The 24,442-nt window shown below is 47.9% G+C and overlaps 2 protein-coding genes across 2 annotated transcripts; both read right to left on the bottom strand.

Moving 5' to 3' along the window:
- Positions 1–20,174: 20,174 nt before the first annotated feature.
- LOC124280115 (extensin-like) lies at positions 20,175–22,635 on the bottom strand. Its single transcript, XM_046716006.1, has 2 exons — positions 22,218–22,635; positions 20,175–22,111 (listed from the first exon to the last, which is right to left on the bottom strand). The coding sequence occupies exons 1-2, from the start codon at positions 22,633–22,635 to the stop codon at positions 20,175–20,177; spliced, it is 2,355 nt and encodes a 784-aa protein (XP_046571962.1).
- On the bottom strand, positions 22,632–23,129 carry LOC124280114 (leucine-rich repeat extensin-like protein 3). The gene has a single exon (XM_046716005.1). The coding sequence runs from the start codon at positions 23,127–23,129 to the stop codon at positions 22,632–22,634; it is 498 nt and encodes a 165-aa protein (XP_046571961.1).
- Positions 23,130–24,442: the final 1,313 nt, after the last annotated feature.

Here is a 24,442-nt window from a genome sequence, read left to right as displayed (position 1 = left end):
TTAAGAACACATTTTTCCTGACACGATATGCTTTTGAAAAAAAGCTTGCACACTTACGTCCGTTTTTTGGCTACACAAAGTAGTTTACACAGAGATCGTAGATGTGTTTTCCTTTCTGCAGGACCAGGTCTAACAAAGATATGGTCTAGCGTTTAACGTTCCTACACATGAGGCCATACGTTGCCGTTTAACGTTTCTGTACAAGAGGTCATAAGACGACTATAAACGTTCTTGTAAAAGAGGTCATAAGGTGACGATCAGCGTTCCTGTAAAAGAGGTCAACGTTTCTGTACAGGAGATCATATGGTGACGTTTAACGTTCCTTTACAAGAGGTCATAAGATGACGTTCAACGTTCTTGCACAAGAGGTCATAAGGTGACGTTCAACGTTCCTGTACAAGAGATCATAAGGTGACGTTAAACGTCCCTATACAAAAGGTCGAAAGGTGACATTAAACGTTGATGTACAAGAGGTCGAAAGGTGACGTTCAACGTTCCTGTTCAAGAGGTCATAAGGTCACTATAAACGCTCCAGTACAAGAGGTCATAATGTGTCTAAAAGCGTTGGTGTGACGGGTTGTGTCTAGGTGGAACAGTTTTGGTGTGACGTGATGGTGTCTGGGTAGGACTATATTGGTGTGACGGGGTGGGGTGGGGTGGGGGGGTTGGTTGGGTGTGGTGTCTGGATGGCTGTGTTGGTGTATCGGGGTGGTGTCTGGATGTGACGTTGTTGGTGTATCGGGTTGGTGTCTGGGTGTGACGTTGTTGGTGTATCGGGTTGGTGTCTGGGTAGGGCTGTATTAGTGTGACGGGGTGGTGTCTGGACAGCTGTGTTGGTGTGACGGGGTGGTGTCTGGGTAGGTCGTTGTTGAAGCGACGGTCTTGTGTATACATGTAATTGGTTGTGTGGCTTCTTAAAACTCAAACAAAAAGGACGTTCACACATATATGTCGGCATGTGGCTTGATAGGCATCTGGTCCGTGTCCTTCCGTGTTTTCGTGCTTTTGTCCTGTGAACTTTCGCTAAGAACAAAAGGAAACAGCCACTTGTACAAGGAAACGACCATGATATCGGTATGGACACCTGTCAGAAAACAAGCAGTTTACATCTCACTCGCTGGAAAAACATCCTTCAACACTTGTGATGGCGGCTAAAGATTGCTGTTGTTGTCTTCAAGTCTTATGTATATACATTGTTGGAAAGGAGAAGGCGACTGGCAAACAATATGACGATTGTCCCTCTGACTAGTCAATCCAAGTTTTGTCTGAAAGGTCGTTGCTCTATTGGCTAGTCAATTCTAGTGAGATTTAAATGAAAGTTGGCCTTTTGGACGAGTCCAGACTAAATGGTATTTCGACCTAATGACTAGTACTGACGAGTGTCTAAATGGTCGTTTGCCATGATGACTATTCACAGCTAGCTATGTTTAAATATACTTTAGTCATTATGTCAAAGCTAGTTATATCCACTGTTTGTTGAACGTTCTGCTTGTCCCTTAAACGTTAAACGTTGCTCGCATCAAATGCCACTGATGCGTTCTGTTCGACAATACCACAGACAGAGGAAAAAATGAAATATCTTAAGGAAGCGTCGTTCATTCTTCAAGCTCAACAAGACCGAGTTCCAAAGATTTTTGTAAGTATGCGTTTCAACCAGAAGTAGCGGAGAGGTAGTCAAGGCATCCTGAAGTATCTGTGTACACGACCTCTGGCACCACACTTCCCGCCACCACCACCAAACAACAGTGTCTAACACTAAAAGCCTCTTCATCATAACGTCTTACGTGCTAAAGGTGAGTGGACCCGCCGTGCTATTGTCAGTAGGGTCAGGGCAGCCAGTCCGTCATGGAAGCGACAGGTGACGGAAGTGTGTCCCCAGACAGCAGGGGAATCAAGGTCGTCTGCTTGTTGGTGGGTAGCTTTAGTCATTGTGTACAATCACAGCAGACGTGGAACAGTGATATGATTGTTCAGCAAGTACGTTGTATCGCGAACAGACATCACCATACCAACATAGCAATGCGTAACATTCTAGGAGGGGAAAGTAACAACAACAAAAACGAAAAAAGCGTCAGGCGACACACATTGTCTTACTTATATTTGAAAACTAGTAGTTCAGATGTCCTTCAAGGTCAAGGTCAGCAGGTCACGACAGGATGAAAGGGAAAATTGTTCTTAATAAATACATGCCTACAGATCATGGAAGGAGGTTGTCAATTCGAACTGGGATGGATTCCACCAAACATACTGACCGGTTACCATGTGTTTTTCGCAGGTTAACGGGACGCCACCTGTTCATCTGACCGAGTTCCCGAAGTAGAATGCAGGGCTAACACTAACGAGGCTTACCTGCGTCGCTGAAGATGAAGATGTAGGTTTAATTACATTGTTAGTGATGAGGTTGGTTGCAGGTTGCTGGCATCGCTGATGATGAGGATGGTTGAGGTTTGACTTACTTGGTAGGCGATGGAGTTGGTTACAGCTATACTTATATGTCAGGAGAAAAGGGTGGATGCGGGTTCACTGACATCGCATCGAGATTGCAGGTTGCAGGTTGCAGGTTGCAGGTTTACCCACATCGCTGATGATGAGGATGGCTGAAGCTTGACTTGCCTGGTAGGCGATGGAGTTGGTTACAGCTATACTTACATGGCAGGCGAAAAGGGTGGATGCGGGTTCACTGACATCGCATCGAGATTGCAGGTTGCAGGTTGCAGGTTTACCCACATCGCTGATGATGAGGATGGCTGAAGCTTGACTTGCTTGGTTGGCGATGGAGTTGGTTACAGCTATACTTACATGGCAGGCGAAAAGGGTGGATGCGGGTTCACTAACATCGCATCGAGATTGCAGGTTGCAGGTTTACCCACATCGCTGATGATGAGGATGGCTGAAGCTTGACTTACTTGGTTGGCGATGGAGTTGGTTACAGCTATACTTACATGGCAGGCGAAAAGGGTGGATGCCGGTTCACTGACATCGCATCGAGATTGCAGGTTGCAGGTTTACCGACATCGCTGATGATGAGGATGGCTTGACTTACTTGGTTGGCGATGGAGTTGGTTACAGCTATACTTACATGGCAGGCGAAAAGGGTGGATGCGGGTTCACTGACATCGCATCGAGATTACAGGTGCAGGTTGCAGGTTTACCCACATCGCTGATGATGAGGATGGCTGAAGCTTGACTTGCTTGGTTGGCGATGGAGTTGGTTACAGCTATACTTACATGGCAGGCGAAAAGGGTGGATGCCGGTTCACTGACATCGCATCGAGATTGCAGGTTGCAGGTTTACCCACATCGCTGATGATGAGGATGGCTGAAGCTTGACTTACTTGGTTGGCGATGGAGTTGGTTACAGCTATACTTACATGGCAGGCGAAAAGGGTGGATGCCGGTTCACTGACATCGCATCGAGATTGCAGGTTGCAGGTTTACCGACATCGCTGATGATGAGGATGGCTTGACTTACTTGGTTGGCGATGGAGTTGGTTACAGCTATACTTACATGGCAGGCGAAAAGGGTGGATGCGGGTTCACTGACATCGCATCGAAATTGTAGGTTGCAGGTTTACCCACATCGCTGATGATGAGGTTTGAGTACATACTTATCTACGTCTCTGACGATAAGATTCAGTGAGCTTAAAATATTTTCACAGAAAGTTGGAAAGTTAGCTGGCGATACGTCAGAACCATGCTAGTCCGGGATTGTGTTGGTCCAGTGTATTAAAGGTGGAATGTTTGGGATGTCTCGACTGAAGTCTCTGTGGAACACCAACACACATGTACCCATATTCCGTACACGCTGGTAACGGTGTGCAGCAAGACACCGTGTAGGAGTGGGAGCAAGGAGGAAGGCGAGATGGTTGTGCAGAGGTGGGTGGAGGCGAGGTGGTTGTGCAGAGGTGGGTGGGTGAGAGGTGGTTGTGCAGAGGTGGGTGGTGGTGAGGTGGGTGGTGGTGAGGTGGTTGTGCAGAGGTGGGTGGGGGAGAGGTGGTTGTGCAGAGGTGGGTGGGGGTGAGGTGGTTGTGCAGAGGTGGGTGGTGGTGAGGTGGTTGTGCAGATGTGGTTGTGCAGAGGTGGGCGGGGGTGAGGTGGTTGTGCAGAGGTGGGTGGGTGAGAGGTGGTTGTGCAGAGGTGGGCGGGGGATGATGTGGTTGTGCAGAGGTGGGTGGTGGTGAGGTGGTTGTGCAGATGTGGTTGTGCAGAGGTGGGCAGGGGTGAGGTGGTTGTGCAGATGTGGTTGTGCAGAGGTGGGCGGGGGTGATGTGGTTGTGCAGAGGTGGGTGGGGGTGAGGTGGTTGTGCAGAGGTGGGTGGGTGAGAGGTGGTTGTGCAGAGGTGGGTGGTGGTGAGGGTGGTTCTGCAGATGTGGTTAATGCAGAGGTGGGCGGGGGTGAAGTGGTTGTGCAGAGGTGTGGTGGGGGTGAGGTTGTGCAGAGAAATGGGCAGGGGTGTGATGGTTGGACATGCAGAGGTGGGCAGGGGTGAGGTTGTGCAGAGGTGGGTGGTGGTGAGGTGGTTGTGCAGATGTGGTTGTGCAGAGGTGGGCGGGGTGAGGTGGTTGTGCAGAGGTGGGTGGGGGTGAGGGGTTGTGCAGAGAGGAGGGGCGGGGGGTGAGGTGGTTGTGCACAGGTGGGTGGTGAAGTGGTTGTGCAGAGAGGTGGGTGGGGGTGGGTGGTGGTGGTTGTGCAGAGGGTGGGTGGGGGTGAGGTGGTTGTGCAGAGGTGGGTGGGGTGAGGATGTACAGAGGTGGGTCGGGGGTGAGGTGGTTGTGCAGAGGTGGGTGGGGGGGTGAGGTGGTTGTGCAGAGGTGGGTGGGGTGAGGATGTACAGAGGTGAGGTCAGGGGTGAGGAGGTGGTTGTACAGAGGTGGGTGGGGTGAGGTGGTTGTGCAGAGGTGGGTGGGAGTGAGGATGTACAGAGAGTGGTCAGGGGTGAGGTGGTTGTGCAGAGGTGGGTGTGGGGTGGAGGATGTACAGAAGGTGGTCAGGGGTGAGGTGGTTGTACAGAGGTGGGTGGGGTGAGGTGGTTGTGCAGAGAGGTGGGTGGGAGGTGAGGATGTACAGAAGGTGGTCAGGGGTGGGAGTGGTTGTGCAGAGGTGGGTGGGGCTGGGTTGGTTGTGCAGAGGTGGGTGGGGTGAGGATGTACAGAGGTGGGCAGGGGAGGGTGAGGTGGTTGTGCAGATGTGGTTGTGCAGAGGTGGGCAGGGGGTGAGAGGGTGGTTGTGCAAGAGAGTGGGCAGGGGTGAGGTTGTGCAGAGGTGGGTGGTGGTGAGGTGGTTGTGCAGAAGAGTGGGCAGGGGTGAGAGAGGTGGTTGTGCAGAGGTGGGCAGGGGTGAGGTTGTGCAGAGGTGGGCAGGGGTGATGTGGTTGTGCAGAGGTGGGCGGGGGTGAGGGTTGTGCAGAGGTGGGTGGTGGTGAGGTGGTTGTGCAGATGTGGTTGTGCAAGAGGTGGGCGGGGGTGAGGTGGTTGTGCAGAGGTGGGTGGTGAAGTGGTTGTGCAGAAAGGTGGGTGGGGGGTGATGTGGTTGTGCAGAGAGGTGGGTGGGGATGAGGTTGTGCAGAGGTGGGTGGTGAGTGGTGAGGTGGTTGTGCAGATGTGGGCGGGGATGAGGTGGTTGTGCAGGAGGGTGGATGGTGAAGTGGTTGTGCAGAGGTGGGTGGGGGTGAGGCAGTTGTGCAGAAGTGGAGTGAGTGAAAGTGGTTGTGCAGAGGTGGGTGGGGGTAGGAGTGGTTGTGCAGAGAGGTGGGTGGGGTGAGAGGCAGTCGTGCAGAAGTGGGTGGTGAAGTGGTTGTGCAGAGTTGGGTGGGGTGGATTGGTTGTGCAGAAGGTGGAGTGGGGGGGAGGAGGCAGTTGTGCAGAGGTGGGCAGAGAGGATGAGTGGTTGTGCAGAGTCGGCAGGGGTGAGGCAGCAGTTGTGCAGAAGGTGGGTGAGTGAAATGGTTATGCAGAAGGGTGGGTGGGGGTGGGGTGGTTGTGCAGAAAGGTGGAGTGGTGAAGTGGTTTGTGCAAGAGGTGGGCAGGAGGATAGAGGTGGTTGTGCAGAGGGGGTGGGTAGAAAGTGGTTGTGCAGAAGGTGGGTGGGAGGTGGGGTTGTTGTGCAGAAGGTGGGTGGGGAGTGAGGCAGTTGTGTGCAGAGGTTGGGTGAGTGAAGTGGTTATACAGAGGTGGGTGGGGGTAGAATTGGTGAGTGACAGAGAGTGGGTGGGGTGGTTGTGCAGAGAGTGGGTGGGTAAGAGGTGAGGTGGTTGTGCAGATGTGGGTGAGTGAAGTGGTTGTGCAGAGGTGGGTGGGGTAGAGGTGGTTGTGCAGAGAGTGGGTAGGGAAATTGAGTGGTTATGCAGAGGTGGGTGGGGAATGAGGTGGTTGTGCAGAGGTGGGTGGGGTAAGAGGTGGTTGTGCAGAGGAGGGTGAGGGGTGAAGAGGTGGTTGTTGTGCAGAGGTGGGTGGGGTGAGGTGGTTATGCAGAAGTGGGTGGGGTGGGCGGTTGGTTGTGCAGTGGCTGAGGTGGGTGGGAGTGGTTGGTTGTGCAGAGGTGGGCAGGGGTGAGGTGGTTGCAGAGGTGGGTGGTGAAGTGGTTGTGCAGAGGTGGGTGGGGTGAGGTGGTTGTGCAGAGGAGGGTGGGAGTGGAGGTGGTTGTGCAGAGGAGGGTGGGGGTGAGGTGGTTGTGCAGAGGTGGGCAGGGGTGGTGGGAGGTGGGTGGGGTTGTGCAGAGGAGTAGGGTGGTGAAGTGGTTGTGCAGAGGTGGGTGGGGTGAGGTGGTTGTGCAGAGGAGGGTGGGGTGAAGTGGTTGTGCAGAGGAGGGTGGGGTGAAGTGGTTGTGCAGAGAGGTGGGTGGGGTGAGGTGGTTGTGCAGAGGAGGGTGGGGTGGGGGGCGATTGTGCAGAGGTGGGTGGTGATGTGGATGTACAGAGGTGGGCGAGGGTGAGGTGGTTGTGCAGAGGTGGGCGGGGTGAGGCGGTTGTGCAGAGGTGGGTGGGGTGAGGTGGTTGTGGAGAGGTGGGTGGGGTTGGGGTGGTTGTGCAGAGGTGGGTGGGGGTGAGGATGTACAGATGTTGGTGGTGATGTGGTTGTGCAGGGGTTGTCGGAGATGAGGTGGTTGGTTGCAGGGAGGAGGATGGAGCGCTGGTTGGAAGCGGTAGGGTTGGGTGGTTAGATGGAGGTGGGTCGAGGTAGGATATGGTGTATGGAAGACATTGCAGCAACATGTCGCCATTCTCGCCCCCTGACAGTCGGCAGGACGGCCTGTTGTAGGCTAATCTGTCTTGGGTACAATAATCACATGTGAGGATACAGCCAATATCCGTGTAATAGCATACACTAAATCACACAGAAATAGCAAAGGATGCTGAGAATACCCACAGAGAACCAGGTGATACGTCACAGTGTACAGATCCTACACCGCACGGTCGTGTTTACAGCGGGCGGAACACAGCCCTGCTAATAATCTTCAACATTCCCGAGACATGCGCGAGGAGAAGATCCTTTTACCTGAAGATAACGCTCTGTAACAACCCCTCCCCTTCCCCCATCCCCCTACATCCGGGGCAATGTACGTCTTCCAGGAATTAGCTCAGTAACGGCCTGCCGTTACATCTGGGACATTGTCCGTCATGCTGTGCAAGCAGTGAATCCGCTATGTAGTGCCGGTGGTATGGCGGGTGATCACAGTCGGTGCGTTACAGTAGGTCTATGTCGGTTCGTCCCGCTGTCGACTAACATCCAGTCTCTGAAATATACATATTTTACAAAAGTGATTTCTAACTTGTATTCATAAAATATAATAAAAAGAGCCCAGAGATTTCTTCCTTTTTCGACTAATGAATTACCACATTGTGTGGATGTATTATTAGCTGTAGTAGATATCTTTGCCCAGTTGCAGTACAGTAGCATTGCTCCTGTAATGTCTGACAACAACTGAAACGGATATATATCTATATATCTATCTATCTATCTATCTATCTATCTATCTATCTATCTATCTATCTATCTATCTATATATGTAAATATTGCTTATTTTTCTAATGAATAATAATTTTGATAAGGAATTTATTATGGCCAAAGACGACGCCATATTTGAATGAAAACCTGAACCTAGTACCCACCTGGCTTAATAAATACATGTTTGGACACTTCTCCGTAAATAACCAAGGGGAACAGTTCTATATGATATGATGAAACTAAATATCAGCTGATCGAACTGTTGACATATTGTGGACGTAGCTGTGTCTGAACGTCGTGACCTTTGTGTCTTGTCCCCGTCATGCCTCCAGGTTACTTTGCATGTGCAATATGTTTACTTTAGACGGACCATTACCCGTTAGATCGAAACCCACAGGTCTACGTTACTTCACCTGTCGTGGTATAAGCTGAAGTACAAAGAGCCAAGCCACCCATTTCCCACGATGCCATGGTATCGAACTTGCGTATATCGATGCTCATGATGTTGATCACTGGATTGTCTGGTCCTGATTCGATTATTCGCAGATGGCTGCTATATAGCTAGAATATTGCTGAGTGCAGCATTAAACACCAACCAAACCTAACCAAACCAAACCAAACCAAACCATTTCCCACGCGCCATTCCAAGCATAGTCTTATAGATTAATAACAGTTTGTCATCGCCATACGTTAAAGGACACGTGTGTGTGTACAGTGTGGTTACAGTATGATACTAGCTGTTGACACGGAAACCTGACCCCCACCTGTCCAGGGGTGTGGGGTATCCACGTGGAAACATATACAGCCCCCTGGGGTAGGGCGATTAACATCCTTCTGTAGCGACACTTGGGCTTGACCAGCGAGACGCAGATGAAAGGAGCAGGTGCTGAGGCTGATTGGACGTTGTCTGGGGCAACGATATGCTTCATTTCGCAGGAGGACATCTTTGATGTGGAGATCAGGGAGGTCACGTGACACGTTATCCCGGTTTGAAATGTCTCTATATTGTCTCATCATGTTGTTACTGGTGTAGTTAATGAGATATGATTATGAGTGAGTGAGGGACTCGTAGTATCCAGGTCTTTTGTCCCTCCACTCATTGGCCAGACACACGGCATGTCTTAATACGATGTCCCAACATAACAGGTCGGCATCTCTCAAAGACGGACACTGTGGTGTAATGTGTCTTGTCTGAGTAAACGAAACAAACCCATAAACTCGTGTAAAGACCTAGAGTCACGTATTTCATTATTTTGTATCCATTCACTGTGATTATTGGAGCTCGTTCCACAACGGTCTAATGTACGACAGGAACGTTATCGACCAGGATCTGAGCTTCATACTTTTAATTGTCATCGCCTGTGTTAATTAAAAAGTCTTCAGTGTGGTGTCTTAAATAATACTTCTAAAAACAACTTGCCTTACATCAATGAAGGGCTATAGATAATGGATACGAATTTTGTAATCGACTTTTCATTTTCTTGTATAAAGTATTACTTAGATGAACAACACAATTGGTGGAGGTAAAATCTAACCGTGTTCAGTTGGTTATCAGGAAACTATATCAGGAAGAATAAGAAGACACTGCAGAGGTATATGTTTGTTTGTTGCTTAAGGTCGCATTCAGCATGTTTCAAACACTCTGTAAATAATTGAATAATCTTGACCAGACAACCAAGTGATTGACAGCATGAGCATCGAGCTATGCTTAGGGGATACGATGACATGTGTCAACCAAGTTAGCGAGCCTGACCACCCGATCCCGTTAGTCGCCTCTTATGACAAGCATGGGTTACAGAAGACCGATTCTAAACCGGATCTTCACGGGTGTCTGTATGATAATAAACCAAATTTATCCATTTATGTGATGCATTCAGAAAGAGAAAATGCAATGTCACCAGATGAAATCATACTTTTATTTTGATACGAGAGAGACAAACATTTCAGAGAGCCTTTTCTGTGTGTGGAACAGAAAGGGAAACTAGTCAAATAGATTACAGTTTCCCTTTCTTTTAATTTATCATTCATACAAATGTTCAAAAATGCATAAATGCTGGTATGTGTAAGCAGAGATGTGGACAGCGGACGGAAGTCGGTGCGCAGAACGATGCGTGTTGAAACTCAGAAGAAACCCTGCAACACCCACACACACCCCTCGTCGCACAGCGTCCTGTACCACGTGGGGAACCAACAGCATCGTCTTGGCAGATGTCAGGGTGTATTATGTTTTATATGGCTTTAATGGTTTACCTGAAACCGTTTTATGACTCCTGTTTATTGTTTTAGCAAATGTTGCAAGGTCATTAGATACTCTGTTTGATTGAGACAAGTCCCCAGTGTCCAGATTGAACATTGCAGGTGCGTTGTCTGGGATCGCGACGTTGAGTCAGGAGAAATGCCCTGTTTACTGGCAAAGTCAGTTTTCTCACAGCTATGGTCAAAATTAGATGATCCGTGGATCGTTATATAACTGATTAGAGAAGCAGGTACTAATGTCTGAACAACATATACTACCCGTCAAAAGTTTAGACTCACTTGTGTAAATGTAGCCACTTCAGTGAACTGTTATAAACTTGATTTTGCAAAATATTCCATACTGTTCAAAGGTACTGTTTACACATGAACTGATGTATTGTAAAACGCATTTGTAACGTTGAAATGTTTTTTGTCATGAGTTCAATAAATGATGAAACTCAGTGAAAACTGACGAATTCTTAACAAAACGCAGCTGTGCACGATATTTGCACATTTGATGCATGATCTTCGTGCAATTCATCTGCATAAGGTTTGCAGTTGGCTGCCCCAAGTTAGTAGAGGAATTCATCTTCGATGTAACGATATATATCGACATAACATATAGTGAGTGCTCTAAGTGAGTCTAAATCTTTGATGGGTATATTTTAAACATGGTATGCAAACTAAACAGGTGTATTCGACTACATTGAATAATATCTGACCAACTGAATTTAACAACTGATCAATCATCAGGTAATACTGTCTGCACAACTACTGAACTGATAAGGACAAACTGATAAGGACTTCTTTATTCAGGTGTTGCGACTTTTTCATACATATTCTTGACAACAATACAAGAATCTGTATCGAAACATCGCATCACCTGAATCAAGAAGTTGTTCATCCATAAAGTTTCTCATTATCTGAATCACCAACTTCTAAATATGCCACTCAGAGAAGTTACTTAAACAACGACCCGTGAAGATCCGGGGTAGAATAGGTCTTCAGCAACCTATTCTTGTCGTAAAAGGCGACTAACGGGATCGGGTGGTCAGGCGCAGATCGATGCTCATGCTGTTGATCACTGGATTGTCTGGTCCAGACTCGATTATTTACAGACCGCCGCCATATAGCTGGAATATTGCTGAGTGCGGCGTGAAACTAAACTCACTCAATCACTGCTTAAACGACCATGTAATGATGTGTGGGCAGCGAACGAAAGAACGAAGTAATACCTGTGAACATCGTTTTGTGTACAGCCGATGAAACATCAAGACAATAATGTTTCCACAACTGACTAACATACTGAGTAGTATTGTTTGCATAACTGAGTAAACAATCTGTACCTACCGAACACCTCATCAAATAACCAGGTGATACTGCCTGAACTTCCCATTAAGCAGCCAGACAGTGCTATCTTTACAACTTATTAAAAATACAAATAACATAGTCTGTAAAATTTACTGCACATCAAATGAAACGGTCTGCAGACCAGATGACACACACGAAAATGTTGTATGTAGAACAGATTTCCTACAATATAATATTGTCTGTACAAACGATTATTCAACAAGAGTGTATTCTCTGGGTTTTATTAACACACCCACGCTATTTCCTTGTGCGCTTCTCTCCCGTGGCGCTATGACAAACAGTCGTTGAGGCATATTAACGCTCTTGTACACCGCCCTGTCTTCGCTCCTCTACCGCCGAAGTTTTAAAGTAAGGACCATTACTGGAGCTAAAAGGCAAAATAAACGCACTTAAACATCGCCCTGTATTTGCCTCTATACCGCCAGGGTTCATAAGAAAAGGCAATTGCTGGGGTATATAAACGCACTTATACACCGCCCCGTGTTCGCCTCTCTACCGCCCGGGTTATAAGGAAAGGCAATTGCTGGGGTATATTTACGTACTCACACCGCCCCGTGTTCGCCTCTGTACCGCCCGGTTTATAAGGAAAGACAATTGCTGGGGTATATTAACGCACTTATACACCGCCCCGTGTTCGCCTCTGTACCGCCCGGTTTATAAGGAAAGGCAATTGCTGGGGTATATTAACGCACTTACACCGCCCCGTGTTCGCCTCTGTACCGCCCGGTTTATAAGAAAGGCAATTGCTGGGGTATATTAACGCACTTACACCGCCCTGTGTTCGCCTCTCTACCGCCCCACCGTGCTCGCTTCTCTTTTGTCGTGGTTTATAAGAAAACGCAATCACTGTTCATCTTAATCTTAAGGCACTCCTACTCCGCCCTGTGTTCGGTTCTCACCGCCGTGATTTACAAGAAACGGCTATGGTGTATATTAACGTTAACGCATTCATATACTAACTCATGCGCCTTTCTACCTCAGTGGTTGACAGAGACGGCAAAATCATTGGAGCAGGTGAACGCACCTCCATGTGCCGCCGTGGTTTATAGGAGACTGCGTCAAGAATGGCAGGCGACGACGGTGCGACGGAGACGTTGAGACTTGACATTGGTCACTGTCACTATCTCGAGACTGACAAACTACCGTTCTAAACTCTATAACGCTCAGATAATAGTAAACCTCGTATAATGTCTGTTGAGAGCAGCTACACACTTTCATCTACCAACATGTAACATAGCCCTCATAATAAGAGAATGGACGATACGTTTCTTTTTAAATTGTGATTCACTTTCTGGATAACGGTACGTTGTTGCAATTACTCTTTAGAAGTCGATCTATGTCATGATGTTGGAACCAATACCAATTCTCTGTTGGTGCTGCGAAGCAACCATGTTGTCCATTTCTGTGATGACACATCTTTATGTTAGACTTGTGTCAGTAAGGTCTCATGTAATCATCGCATTCCACCTCATCATAGAGTTATCGTGGTAAACGTGGCAGTTGATAGGGTAAATATGAAACTAGAGAGGTCCATACCTACGATGAACACATTTCTACATTTACAGACTGATCTCACTCGTATGTTTTGAAAATGAAATTTGATATATACAAATACGGGATGTGTCGTATTTTACTCGGGGACATTAAAGTCGGGGTTGTTGATTGAGACGGAGTGTGTGTGTGTGTGTGTGTGTGTGTGTGTGTGTGTGTGTGTGTGTGTGTGATGTCGGAGATGTCTTCACGTCCATATTACGTGAGGGTGAGAAATCGAGGGTGAGATGTACTGATGTCCAGGTTTTGAGGGACGACAGTGATTCGCGAAGCTAAGTCATTATAAACAGTTTTAATAAGATCATCAATGCGGCCATTATGACAGCAACACAAGACTCTATAGACTCCATGCCATGATGTGCCTCCGTGTGAGGTCACACCAGGTCACACAGCGTCTACGGGTCACTTGAGGTCAACTGATGTCCTCACGCGTGTGTAAATCGTGTGGGGAGTTGATAGCCCGCGGCACGCACCCTCTGATGTGGCGGATTAACACCTGTCAGCAGTCTCCGTGACGCAGCACCATTCCCATTCCACCGCAATCTCCGATCACAGTTTTATATCACCCCGGGTAAACTGTATCTCCGCCATTACTCCCGGAGCACCGGAAGCCGCATCAGATGGTCAAGAGAGACAATATATTATTGAATGTCCCGTTACGGTAGCTCATCACCTCGGTAGATGTTCACATTCCACCATCCACCGACCTGGATGCTGTTGCAGGATGAACCTGACCGTTAATGACCCATCCCTTTGAGGAACGGAAACCCGACCCCCCCTGCTGATTCCTCTGTTTAAAGATAACGGTCCAACACAGGGACCAGAGTCCGTTTTCATCAGCTTCATGCTTCAGGAAGGAATTGACACGTGGCTTAAACTTCGGAACATCGCTAAAAAAGTAATTACTTGGTCGACATATGTGTTAATCACTGCTAACCTGTTTGAAAGCGCGGGGCCTGAAATAACTGCCGTGATGTATGGGACGAACATCTGAGGGATGGTCAGTCATCAAACAGTCCACTAAATCTACAGTTGCCGCTCACTTTGTTGATGAAAGAAATTCGTGTAAATATACACTGGAATAGTCTGGAGGGTTTTAAAGAAAACTAAAGGTACCACTGTCGAGATAATGTTGATAATGCAGAGATATGTTCCTAGTACAACACAATGGTAGATGGTCTTTGCTGTAACACAGATCTAGGTGATGTAAGACAGGTAGATGATGTAACACAGAGCTAGATGATCTTACACAACGGTAGATGATGTGACACAGAGGTAGATGGTCTTTGCTGTAACACAGATCTAGGTGATGTAAGACAGGTAGATGATGTAACACAGAGCTAGATGATCTTACACAACGGTAGATGATGTGACACAGAGCTAGATGATCTTACACAGAGGTAGATGATGTTACACAGAGGTAGATGATGTGACACAGAGCTAGATGATCTTACATAGAGGTAAATGATGTAACAGAGGTAGATGATGTAACACAGAGCTAGATGATGTAAGACAGGTAGATGATGTAACACAGATCTAGGTGATGTAAGACAGGTAGATGATGTAACACAGAGCTAGATGATGTTACACAGAGGTAGATGGTCTTTGCCGTAACACAGAGTTAGGTGATGTAATACAGGGGTAGATGATGTTACACAGAGGTAGATGATGTTACACAGAGGTAAATGATGTAACACAGAGGTAGATGATGTTACACAGAGGTAAATGATGTAACAGAGAGGTAGATGATGTAACACAGAGGTAGATGATGTAACACAGGGGTAGATGATGTTACACAGAGGTAGATGATGTAACACAGGTAGATGATGTAGGTAGATGATGTAACACAGAGGTAGATGATGTAACACAGAGGTAGATGATGTAACACAGAGGTAGATAATGTAACACAGAGGTAGATGGAGGTAGATGGTGTAACAGAGGTAGATGATGTTACACAGAGCTAGATGATCTTACATAGAGGTAAATGATGTAACAGAGGTAGATGATGTAACACAGAGCTAGATGATGTAACAGAGGTAGATGATGATGAGGTAAATGATGTAACAGAGGTAGATGATGTAACAGAGGTAGATGATGTTACACAGAGGTAGATGATGTAACAGAGGTAGATGATGTAACACAGAGGTAGATGATGTAACACAGGGGAGGTAGATGATGTAACACAGAGGTAGATGATGTAACACAGGGGTAGATGATGTAACACAGAGGTAGATGATGTAACACAGAGGTAGATGATGTTACACAGAGGTAGATGATGTTACACAGGGGGTAGATGATGTTACACAGAGGGTAGATGATGTAACACAGAGGTAGATGATGTAACACAGAGGTAGATGATGTAACACAGAGGTAGATGGTCTTTGCCGTAACACAGAATTAGGTGATGTAACACAGAGGTAGATAATGTAACACAGAGGTGGATGGTCCTTGGCGTACCACATAGGCAAATGGTCCGTGGTGTAATGTAATGGTGGTATTTGGCCTTTGGTAGAGGTAGATGGCGTCCCACAGAGGTACAATGTAGATGGTCTTGGGTGTAACAAAGAGGTAGATGTTCCATAGTGCCCATAGTGTAACACAGAGAGTCAGATGGTACTAAGCGATCACAGAAGTGGGGGTTCATGGAAGGGGAAAAGTGATAACTTCCCTCCCTGTGTTTATACCACGGACCACCTATATTTGTTACACCATGGATCATCTGTGTCACACACATGCATCGCACGCACGCGCGCGCTCACGCACACACACAAACACACACAACGACGTAGGATCTAGCCTCCTGTTTTGAAACATCTTTTTTTTTTGACTGCCCCAATAGGTAGGGAATGTTTGTTAGGTAGGGAATGTTTGGCGGTAGGGGCTGGTGTCTTTTCTCAATGACACACCATTACCAAGTCTGTGGCGGCATTTGAGGTCTGAACCAGCTCGGACCCGTGAAGGTCCGGTTAGAACTGATCCTCAGTAACCCATGCTTGTCGTAAGAGGCGACTAACGTGATCGGGTGGCAAGGCTCGCTGTCATCGTATCCCAATGGCATGGATCGATGCTCTTGCTGTTGATCACTGGATTGTCTTGTCGAGACTCTATTATTTACAGACCGCCGTCATATAGCTGGAATATTGCAGAGTGCGGCGTAAACCTAAACTCACTCACTCACTCAGTGAACCAGGTCGTGTGTCTATACATGTCATCGAGATACACCAAACCTATATACCCAACCTATCAAATATAACCAGACAATATTCCGCAATATACAAATCTGAACACTATCAACATACATCAGTCAATATTCCACAATATACAATTCTCTACACTATCAACATACATCAGTCAATATTCCACGATATACAATTCTCTACACTATCAACATACATCAGTCAATATTCCACAATATACAATTCTCTACACTATCAACATACATCAGTCAATATTCCACAATATACAATTCTCTACACTATCAACATACATCAGTCAATATTCCACAATATACAATTCTCTACACTATCAACATACAGCAGTCAATATTCCACAATATACAATTCTCTACACTATCAACATACATCAGTCAATATTCCACAATATACAATTCTGAACACTATCAACACTATCAACATACATCAGTCAATATTCCACAATATACAATACAGCAGTCTCTACACTATCAACATACAGCAGTCAATATTCCACAATATACAATTCTCTACACTATCAACATACATCAGTCAATATTCCACAATATACAAATCTCTACACTATCAACATACATCAGTCAATATTCCACAATATACAATATAGGCGTCTACACTTGATATCAACATCCCTCCTTATCTTCAAAGATTTCATGACGAGCCACAGAACGAGGGGGTATAACTTTCAAAAGGATTCTTGGAAGCGTGTTGAGAACAGTGTATATTGTTGTATATTTACCTTCCTCCTGAAATATCATGCCAGAGGTAAATGATAATTTAGATGCCATAATTGGAATGACTTGGATTTGGAAAAAGTGTTCAAAATGTCAGATCTGATAGGCTCTATGTACAATTGATAAATAAACAATACATCTCCATGTTTTTGCATGTGTTGTGATCATAACATTAAATGTTCTCCCTTGTTCTGGAGCAAACTGTAGATGTATATCTTTACACTAAAATAGTTTCAGCTGAGTCAACCCCTTGATGACACAAACTCTGCACACTGCGTGTTTTAACCTCGGTGTACGGAGATTTCACGAGTGTCGTGCTCCGCCCAAATCTCGTTACTTTCAATAAACATGCGTGAAACAAAACATAGGAAGTGGCAATTCGATTTAACACCGGAAAGTCATGAAGATGTCCCCAAACGTGCGGACAGATCATCAACAACCGGAAGTCGCCAGCAGTCCACCTATTGCTAATCATGAATTACATAGGGCTGACACTGGCAGAAGGGTGCGAGATAGTGCTGAGCAATGATGTTGGGAAGACCTACCAATGACAGACAATAACCCCCTGTCCGTCACTTTAATTCATAAGCCACAGTCCGAGTATTTTTTTTACATATCACCCACCCAAGTATTTTGTCAGATATTCGCAAACCCAGGTCTTTTTCTCAGAGATCCACCCGTTCGGGTATTTTCTCAAATCCCCTTCCAATTCCAACCATTTTCCTCAGATATCCACCCGTTCAGATATTCTCTCAAATGCCTACTGGCTAGAGAACAGTTATCGCCATGTTTTAGCGGTATTTACAAAATTTCTCTGCCGTTCGTTAAATTAATGAAACAGAATTGCGGAATTCGCCATTCACCGATGTGTCCAGCCCGTTCACTGCCGCCGATCGTTTTTATAACGCGACGGAAGGGAATCATGGCAGTATAAACAGATCGTTTTCACAACTAACTGTAACAGTTATCGCCTACTGATATCAATTATATCAACACTCGTTGATAAAGGTAAAACTATCCTCAACAAGCCTCGGATATTTGTAACTTTATCAACTCGTGGTGATATAACTGATATCAGTAGACACTTGGGTGAGATTCTCTATTTCTCATGCCATACCTGAAATAATATATATTCATATCATACAGTAACCTCGAATAATTTATTGTGTGACTATCTGAGTGTTTCCTTTACAGTAGATTGATAGAGAGTGAAACAATTAATGACTTGTGAACTTGAACTTGCTATTACATATTTCAGTTTATATTTTTCATATGGTTCATAACTTTATCTCTAATTTTTCTCTTATGTTACTTGCCGTTAAGAATGTTCTATTGCTGTCCTTTATTCTTGTCAAATACCGTGGGGAAAAAATACCGAAATTGTAATTGACCGGAACTGCGCACGCGTGTTACTGATGTATTGGCGATAACTGTTACGGGGCGATTACTGTTCGCTAGCCAGTATCGGTCCAGCCATTTTTACAACCATGCAAGTATTTTCACACATCTCAACCCGTTCTTGTATATTTTTCTCAGACAGCCACCGTCCATGCTGGTATTTCCTTCAATTAGCTTTTCCATTTTATAGTCACCCGTTGAAGTATTTCCTTGACTAATCCTGCCCATGTTTTGTCACAACGAAAGAAATACTGTGTCTTTGTATCAAAAGAAAATAAGTATATATTTTAATTCTTATTGTATAACTTCATCACTTGGAACATATGAGGCAAATAACCGGAAGTTATGTTATTTTGTCAAATGAGGTATGCTCCCGAGATGCACTTAGACAGACACATCTGGCGTGTAAGGTTTCCCCACACTGAACCGGCTGCCATACATTCCGCAAACATTATGTGCCATGATATTTATCCCATGCATCATTTGCAATGTATATACCAACCAAACCCCCTGAAATCTGCATCACAATGCAAATCCCGCTTGCAGCCTCGAGCCGCGTCGCCATGGTAATAAGAACTGGGAGGGGCGTGGTCGCTGCCGCCATAACTGTATCATTTACAACAAAGCTCACTAATGATGCTTTTAATCGAGTTTTTGTGTTGGAATTATTGCTAGCTAGACGTGGGAGTTATTAAATTTACAAACTATAATGGAACAGCTGTGTGACGGGATTTACTTGGTTCTCTGTGTCAACAAACAGTGGACCGACACAGTGGAGGCAGCGTGGTGGGCGGTGGCTGTCAATACCCGGAACTGGAATACAAAACAACGTCTGAACCAGCGCTACGTGACTGCCAATGTGTGTCTGAACCGCAATACGTCGCATTGGTCGAGTGAGAGATATGGGAACGAGTATAACACTATGGAAACGTGGATAACTCTATAGGCACGTGTACATAAGTGACTGGACACGTGTGTGTAGCTGTATCCACACATGTATAACTGTATGGACACGTGCATAACTAACGACACGTGTGTAACATTATGGACACGTGTATAATTGTATGGACACGTATTTAAGACTAACTAAAGGCAAGTGTATAAGACCATAGACAAGTGTATAACTGTGTGGAAACGTGTAACTATGGGCACATGTTTAAGACTTAAGACACGTGTATAAGTGTATGGACACATATACAACTAAAGACACGTGTATACGACTAAAGACATGTTTATCAGCACTATCGACACGTGCATAAGACTAAAGACACGTGTACGGAAGCCTGGTGCAGTATATATCTCAACAGCTATGTGGACTCGTGTGTTACTGACTGGAAACGTAATGAACTGTTTTACATATTACTGCTTGCGCACGTACATGCTTGACAATGTGGGTACGTGTCTAACAATGACATTTCGAGTCACTGGTCTTTTCGGTATAGATTGGGTAATGTTATTTGTTCAAAATCCAAAAGGAATTTTATATTTCTAATGAAAGAAGACCTCTTCCATCTCGCGGTCTTTGCTTGGACGAAGAATTGCCCACTTAGTTCGGTTAATGCAGATGTAGACGTATTTATCTCAATTCCACGCCAGAATCAATACACATGGAATAAATCTGAAGTTGAATTTCGAAAATCTGCATTCAAGTGAGAATATGTTCGTCCATGTCTATTTCACTGTCGCTGTTGGCAGTGATGGTAGTCGTGTGTTGTGTTGGTGTTGGTGTTGATCAGTGATGGCGGTGATGTTGGTCTACTGTTGGTGGTGATGGTTGGCTTTGGTGGGGATGGTGGAGGTGAGTGTCGATGGTGATGATGGTGGTCGGCGTTGGTGGGGATGGAGGAAGCGGGTGTCGATGGTGATGGTGGTCGGGGTTGTGGGGATGGAGGAAGTGGATGTCGATGGTGATGGTGATCGGGGTTGTGGGGATGGAGGTAGGTGTCGATAGTGATGGTGGTCGGTGTTGGTTCGGATGGAGGTAGGTGTCGATGATGATGGTGCTCGGCGTTGGTGGGGATGGAGGAAGTGGATGTCGATGGTGATGGTGGTCGGGGTTGGTGGGGATGGAGGAAGTAGATGTCGATGGTGATGGTGGTCGGCGTTGGTTTTGGATAGAGGAAGTTGGTGGGGATCGATGGTGACGGTGGTCGGCGTTGGTGGGGATGGAGGTATAGGTGTTGATGGTGATGGTGGTCGGGTGTTGGTGGGGATGGAAGTGGTGTCGATGGTGGTCGGCGTTTGTGGGAATGGAGGAAGTGGGTGTCGATGGTGATGGAGGTCGGCGTTTGTGGGGTTGGAGGTATAGGTGTTGATGGTGATGGTGGTCGGTGTTGGTGGGGATGGAGGAAGTGGGTGTCGATGGTGGTCGGTGTTGGTGGGGATGGAGGAAGTAGGGTGTCGATGGTGATGGTGGTCGGCGAATGGTGGGGATGGAGGAAGGTGTTGATGGTGATGGTGGTCGTTGGTGGTGGATTGAGGTGGATGTCGATGTTGGTGGTGATTGAGGAAGGATGGAGTTTCGATGGTGATGTTGATCGGCGTTGGGGGAGTGCAGGAGATGGAGGAAGTGGATGTTGGTGGGGATGGTGCTGAAGGGGATGGAGAAGTGGTGATGTTGATCGGCGTTGGGTGGGATGGAGGAAGTGGGTGTCGATGGTGATGGTGGTCGGCGTTGTGGGGATGGAGTTGTAGGTGTTAGTGGTGGTGATGGTGGTCGGTGTTGTCGATGGTGGTCGGCGTGGATGAAGTGGGTGTGGATGTTAGTGGTCGGATTGTAGGGGAAGTGGGTGATGTCGGTGGTGATAGTGATGGAGATCGTGGTTGATGGTGATGGATGAAGGGATGTCGATGGTGATGGTGGTGATGTGGTCAGCGTTGATGTGAGGTCGGCAGAAGTAGTGAAATGTCGATGGTGAGGTGGCCAGCGTTGGTGGTGATGGTGGTCCGATGCATGTGCTGATGGAAGCGGTTGGGTGATGGAAGGTAGGTGGTGATGGTGATGGTGGTCGGCGTTGTGGGGATGGAGGGAGGTGTCGATGGTGATGGTGGTCAGCGTTGGCCTGGGTGGGATGGAGGCGTGGATGGTGATTGGTGGTCGGTGAGTGGGGATGGATGAAGTGATGGTGGGATGGCGTTGTCGGTGGTGGGGTCGGGATGGAGGATGCGGTGTCGAGGTGTCGATGGCGTATGGTGATGGTGGTCGGTTTTGGTGAGGGGATGGAGGAAGTGGATGTCGATGGTGATGGTGGTCGGCGTTGGTGGGGATGGAGGAAGTGGTCGATGATGATGGTGGTCGGCGTTGGTGGTGATGGGATGGAGGTAAGGTGGTGATAGTGGATGAGTGGTAGGTGTTGGCGTTATGGAGGGGATGGAGGAAGTGGGTGTCGATGGTGATGGTGGAGTCCGGGCGTTGGAAGTGGGGATGGAGGTATAGATGTCGAAAGGTAGATGGTGGTCGGTGTTGGTGGGGATGGAGGAAGTGGATGTCGATGTGGTGATGGTGGTCGGCGTTGATGGGGATGGAGGTAACGGGTATGGCATGGATGGTGGAAGTTTGTGGGGATCGAGGTAGGTGTGATGGTGGGATGGTGACGGTATTGGCGTTGGTGGCGATGGTGGGTGGGGATGGAGGAATGGTGGATGTCGATGGTGATGGTGGTCGGTGTGCTGGCGGGGGATGGAGGAAGTGGATGTCGATGGTGATGGTGGTCGGCGTTGGTGGGGGATGGAGGATGGATGGAGGTAGGTGTCGGATGGTGATGGTGATGTCGGCGTTGGTGGGGATGGAGGAAGTGGGTGTCGATGGTGATGGTGGTCGGCGTTGGTGGGGATGGAGGAAGTGGATGTCGATGGTGATGGTGGGGCATCGGTGTTGATGGGGTTGGAGGTGTTGGTGGGGATGGAGGAAGTGTCGATGGTGGTCGGCGTTGGTGGGGATGGAGAAAGTATAGTGTCGACGGGGTAAAGAAAGTGGCATTTAACCAGATAGTCGGCATTGTGGGGATGGAGGTAAGCGGGTGTCGATTGATGGTGATGGAAGTGGTCGGCGTTGGTGGGGATGGAGGAAGTGGATGTCGATGGTGATGGTGGTCGGCCTTGGTGGGAATGGATGGAAATGGGTCTCGATGGTGATGGTGGTCGGCGTTGGTGGGGACGGAGGAAGTGGGCCGTGTAGTCATCAACGAGGTCATGGTCGATGGTGATGGTGGTCGGCGTTGGTGGGGATGGAAGTATGATGGTCGATGGTAGTTGATGGATGGTTGATGGTGGTCGGCGTTGGTGGGTGATGGAGGAAGTGGATGTCGATGGTGATGGTGGTCGGCGTTGTGGGGATGGAGGAAGTGGGTGTCGATGGTGATGGTGGTCGGCGTTGGTGGGGGATGGAGGTAGGTGGTCGATGGTGATGGTGGTCGGCGTTGTTGGGGGATGGAGGTGGGTGTCGATGGTGATGGTGGTCGGCGTTGGTGGGGATGGAGGTGGGTCGTCGATGGTGATGGTGGTCGGCGGTGTTGGTGGGGATGGATGGAGGAAGTGGGTGTCGATGGATGGTGGTGGTCGGCGTTGGTGGAGGATGGAGGGACGTCTGTTGTCGATGGTGATGGTGGTCAGCGTTGGTGGGGATGGAGGTATAGGTGTTGATGGTGATGGTGGTCGGCGTTGGTGGGGATGGAGGAAGTGGTGTCATGGTGATGGTGGTTCGGCGTTGGTGGTGGAGGAAGTGGATGTTGGATGGTGATGGTGGTCAGGTGTTGGTGGGGATGGAGAGTGGTGTCGAAAGTGATGGTGGTCGGCGTTGGTGGGGATGGAGGAAGTGGATGTCGATGGTGATGGTGGTCGGCGTTGGTGGGGATGGAGGAAGTGGATGTCGATGGTGATGGTGGTCGGCGTTGGTGGGGATGGAGGAAGTGGATGTCGATGGTGATGGTGGTCGGCGTTGGTGGGGATGGAGGAAGTGGATGTCGATGGTGATGGTGGTCGGCGTTGATGGGGATGGAGGAAGTGGTTGTCGATGGTGATGGTGGTCGGCGTTGGTGGTGGGTTAGATGGAGGAAGTGGATGTCGATGGTGATGGTGGTCGGCGTTGGTGATGGATGGAGGATGGATATGGATGGTGATGGTGGTGCCGTTGATGGTGGTCGGTGTAAGTGGGTCGATGGAGAGTGGATGTCGGATGGTGATGGTGGTCGGCGTTGGTGAATGGAAGGAGGAAATGGATGAGGAAGTCCATGTCGATGGTGATAGTTGGTCGGCGTTGGTGGGGGACGGAGAGGAAGTGGATGTTGATGGTGATGGTGGTCGGCGTTGGGATGGAGAAGTGGATGGATGGAAGGTGGTCGGCGTTGTTGCGATGGTGATGGTGGTTGGCGTTAGTGGGGATGGAGGAAGTGGGGAAGTGGATATCGATGATGGTGGTGGTGGTGTTGGTGGAAGGATGGAAAGTGGTTGTCGATGGTGATGGTGGTCGGCGTTGGTCGGGATGGAGGAAGTGGATGGTCGATGGTGGTCGGTGGTGGTCGGCGTTGGTGGGATGGATGTGAATGATGATGGTGGTCGGCGTTGATGGAAGGGATGGAGGAAGTGGATGTCGATGGTGATGGTGGTGGGGCGTTGGTGGAGGAAGTGTCAATTATGGTGATGGTGGTCGGCGTTGGTGGGGATGGAGGAAGTGGATGTCGATGGTGATGGTGGTCGGCGTTGGTGGGGATGGAGGAAGTGGATGTCGATGGTGATGGTGGTCGGCGTTGGTGGGATGGAGGAAGTGCGGTGTCGATGGTGATGGTGGTCGGCGTTGGTGGTGGTGGATGTCGATGGTGATGGTAGTCGGCGTTGGTCGGGATGCAGGAAGTGGATGTCGATGGTGATGGTGGTCGGCGTTGGTGGGGATGGGGATGGAGGAAGTAGGGTCGATGCGATGGTGATGGAGGTGGGCGTTGATGGGGATGGAGGAAGTGGTTGATGGTAGTGGTGGTCGGTGTTGGTGTGGATGGAGGAAGTGGG

The sequence above is a fragment of the Haliotis rubra genome, unplaced genomic scaffold, assembly GCF_003918875.1.
Source record: "Haliotis rubra isolate DU_JTF1 unplaced genomic scaffold, ASM391887v1 Scf260, whole genome shotgun sequence".
Classification (NCBI taxonomy): domain Eukaryota; kingdom Metazoa; phylum Mollusca; class Gastropoda; order Lepetellida; family Haliotidae; genus Haliotis; species Haliotis rubra.
This window is presented reverse-complemented; position numbering and strand designations above follow the sequence as displayed.

What these genes read in the sequence shown, in the direction of transcription:
- LOC124280115 (XM_046716006.1), bottom strand. Translation starts at nt 22,635, where the DNA reads ATGACCTCGTTGATGACTACACGGCCCACTTCCTCCGTCCCCACCAAC. An exon ending in CTTCCTCCATCCCCACCAAC is followed by an intron (nt 22,112 to 22,217) that starts GCCGACATCACC and finishes ATCCCCCGCCAG; the next exon opens with CACACCGACCACCATCACCA.
- LOC124280114 (XM_046716005.1), bottom strand. Translation starts at nt 23,129, where the DNA reads ATGACACCACTTCCTCCATCCCCACCAACGCCGACCACCATCACCATC.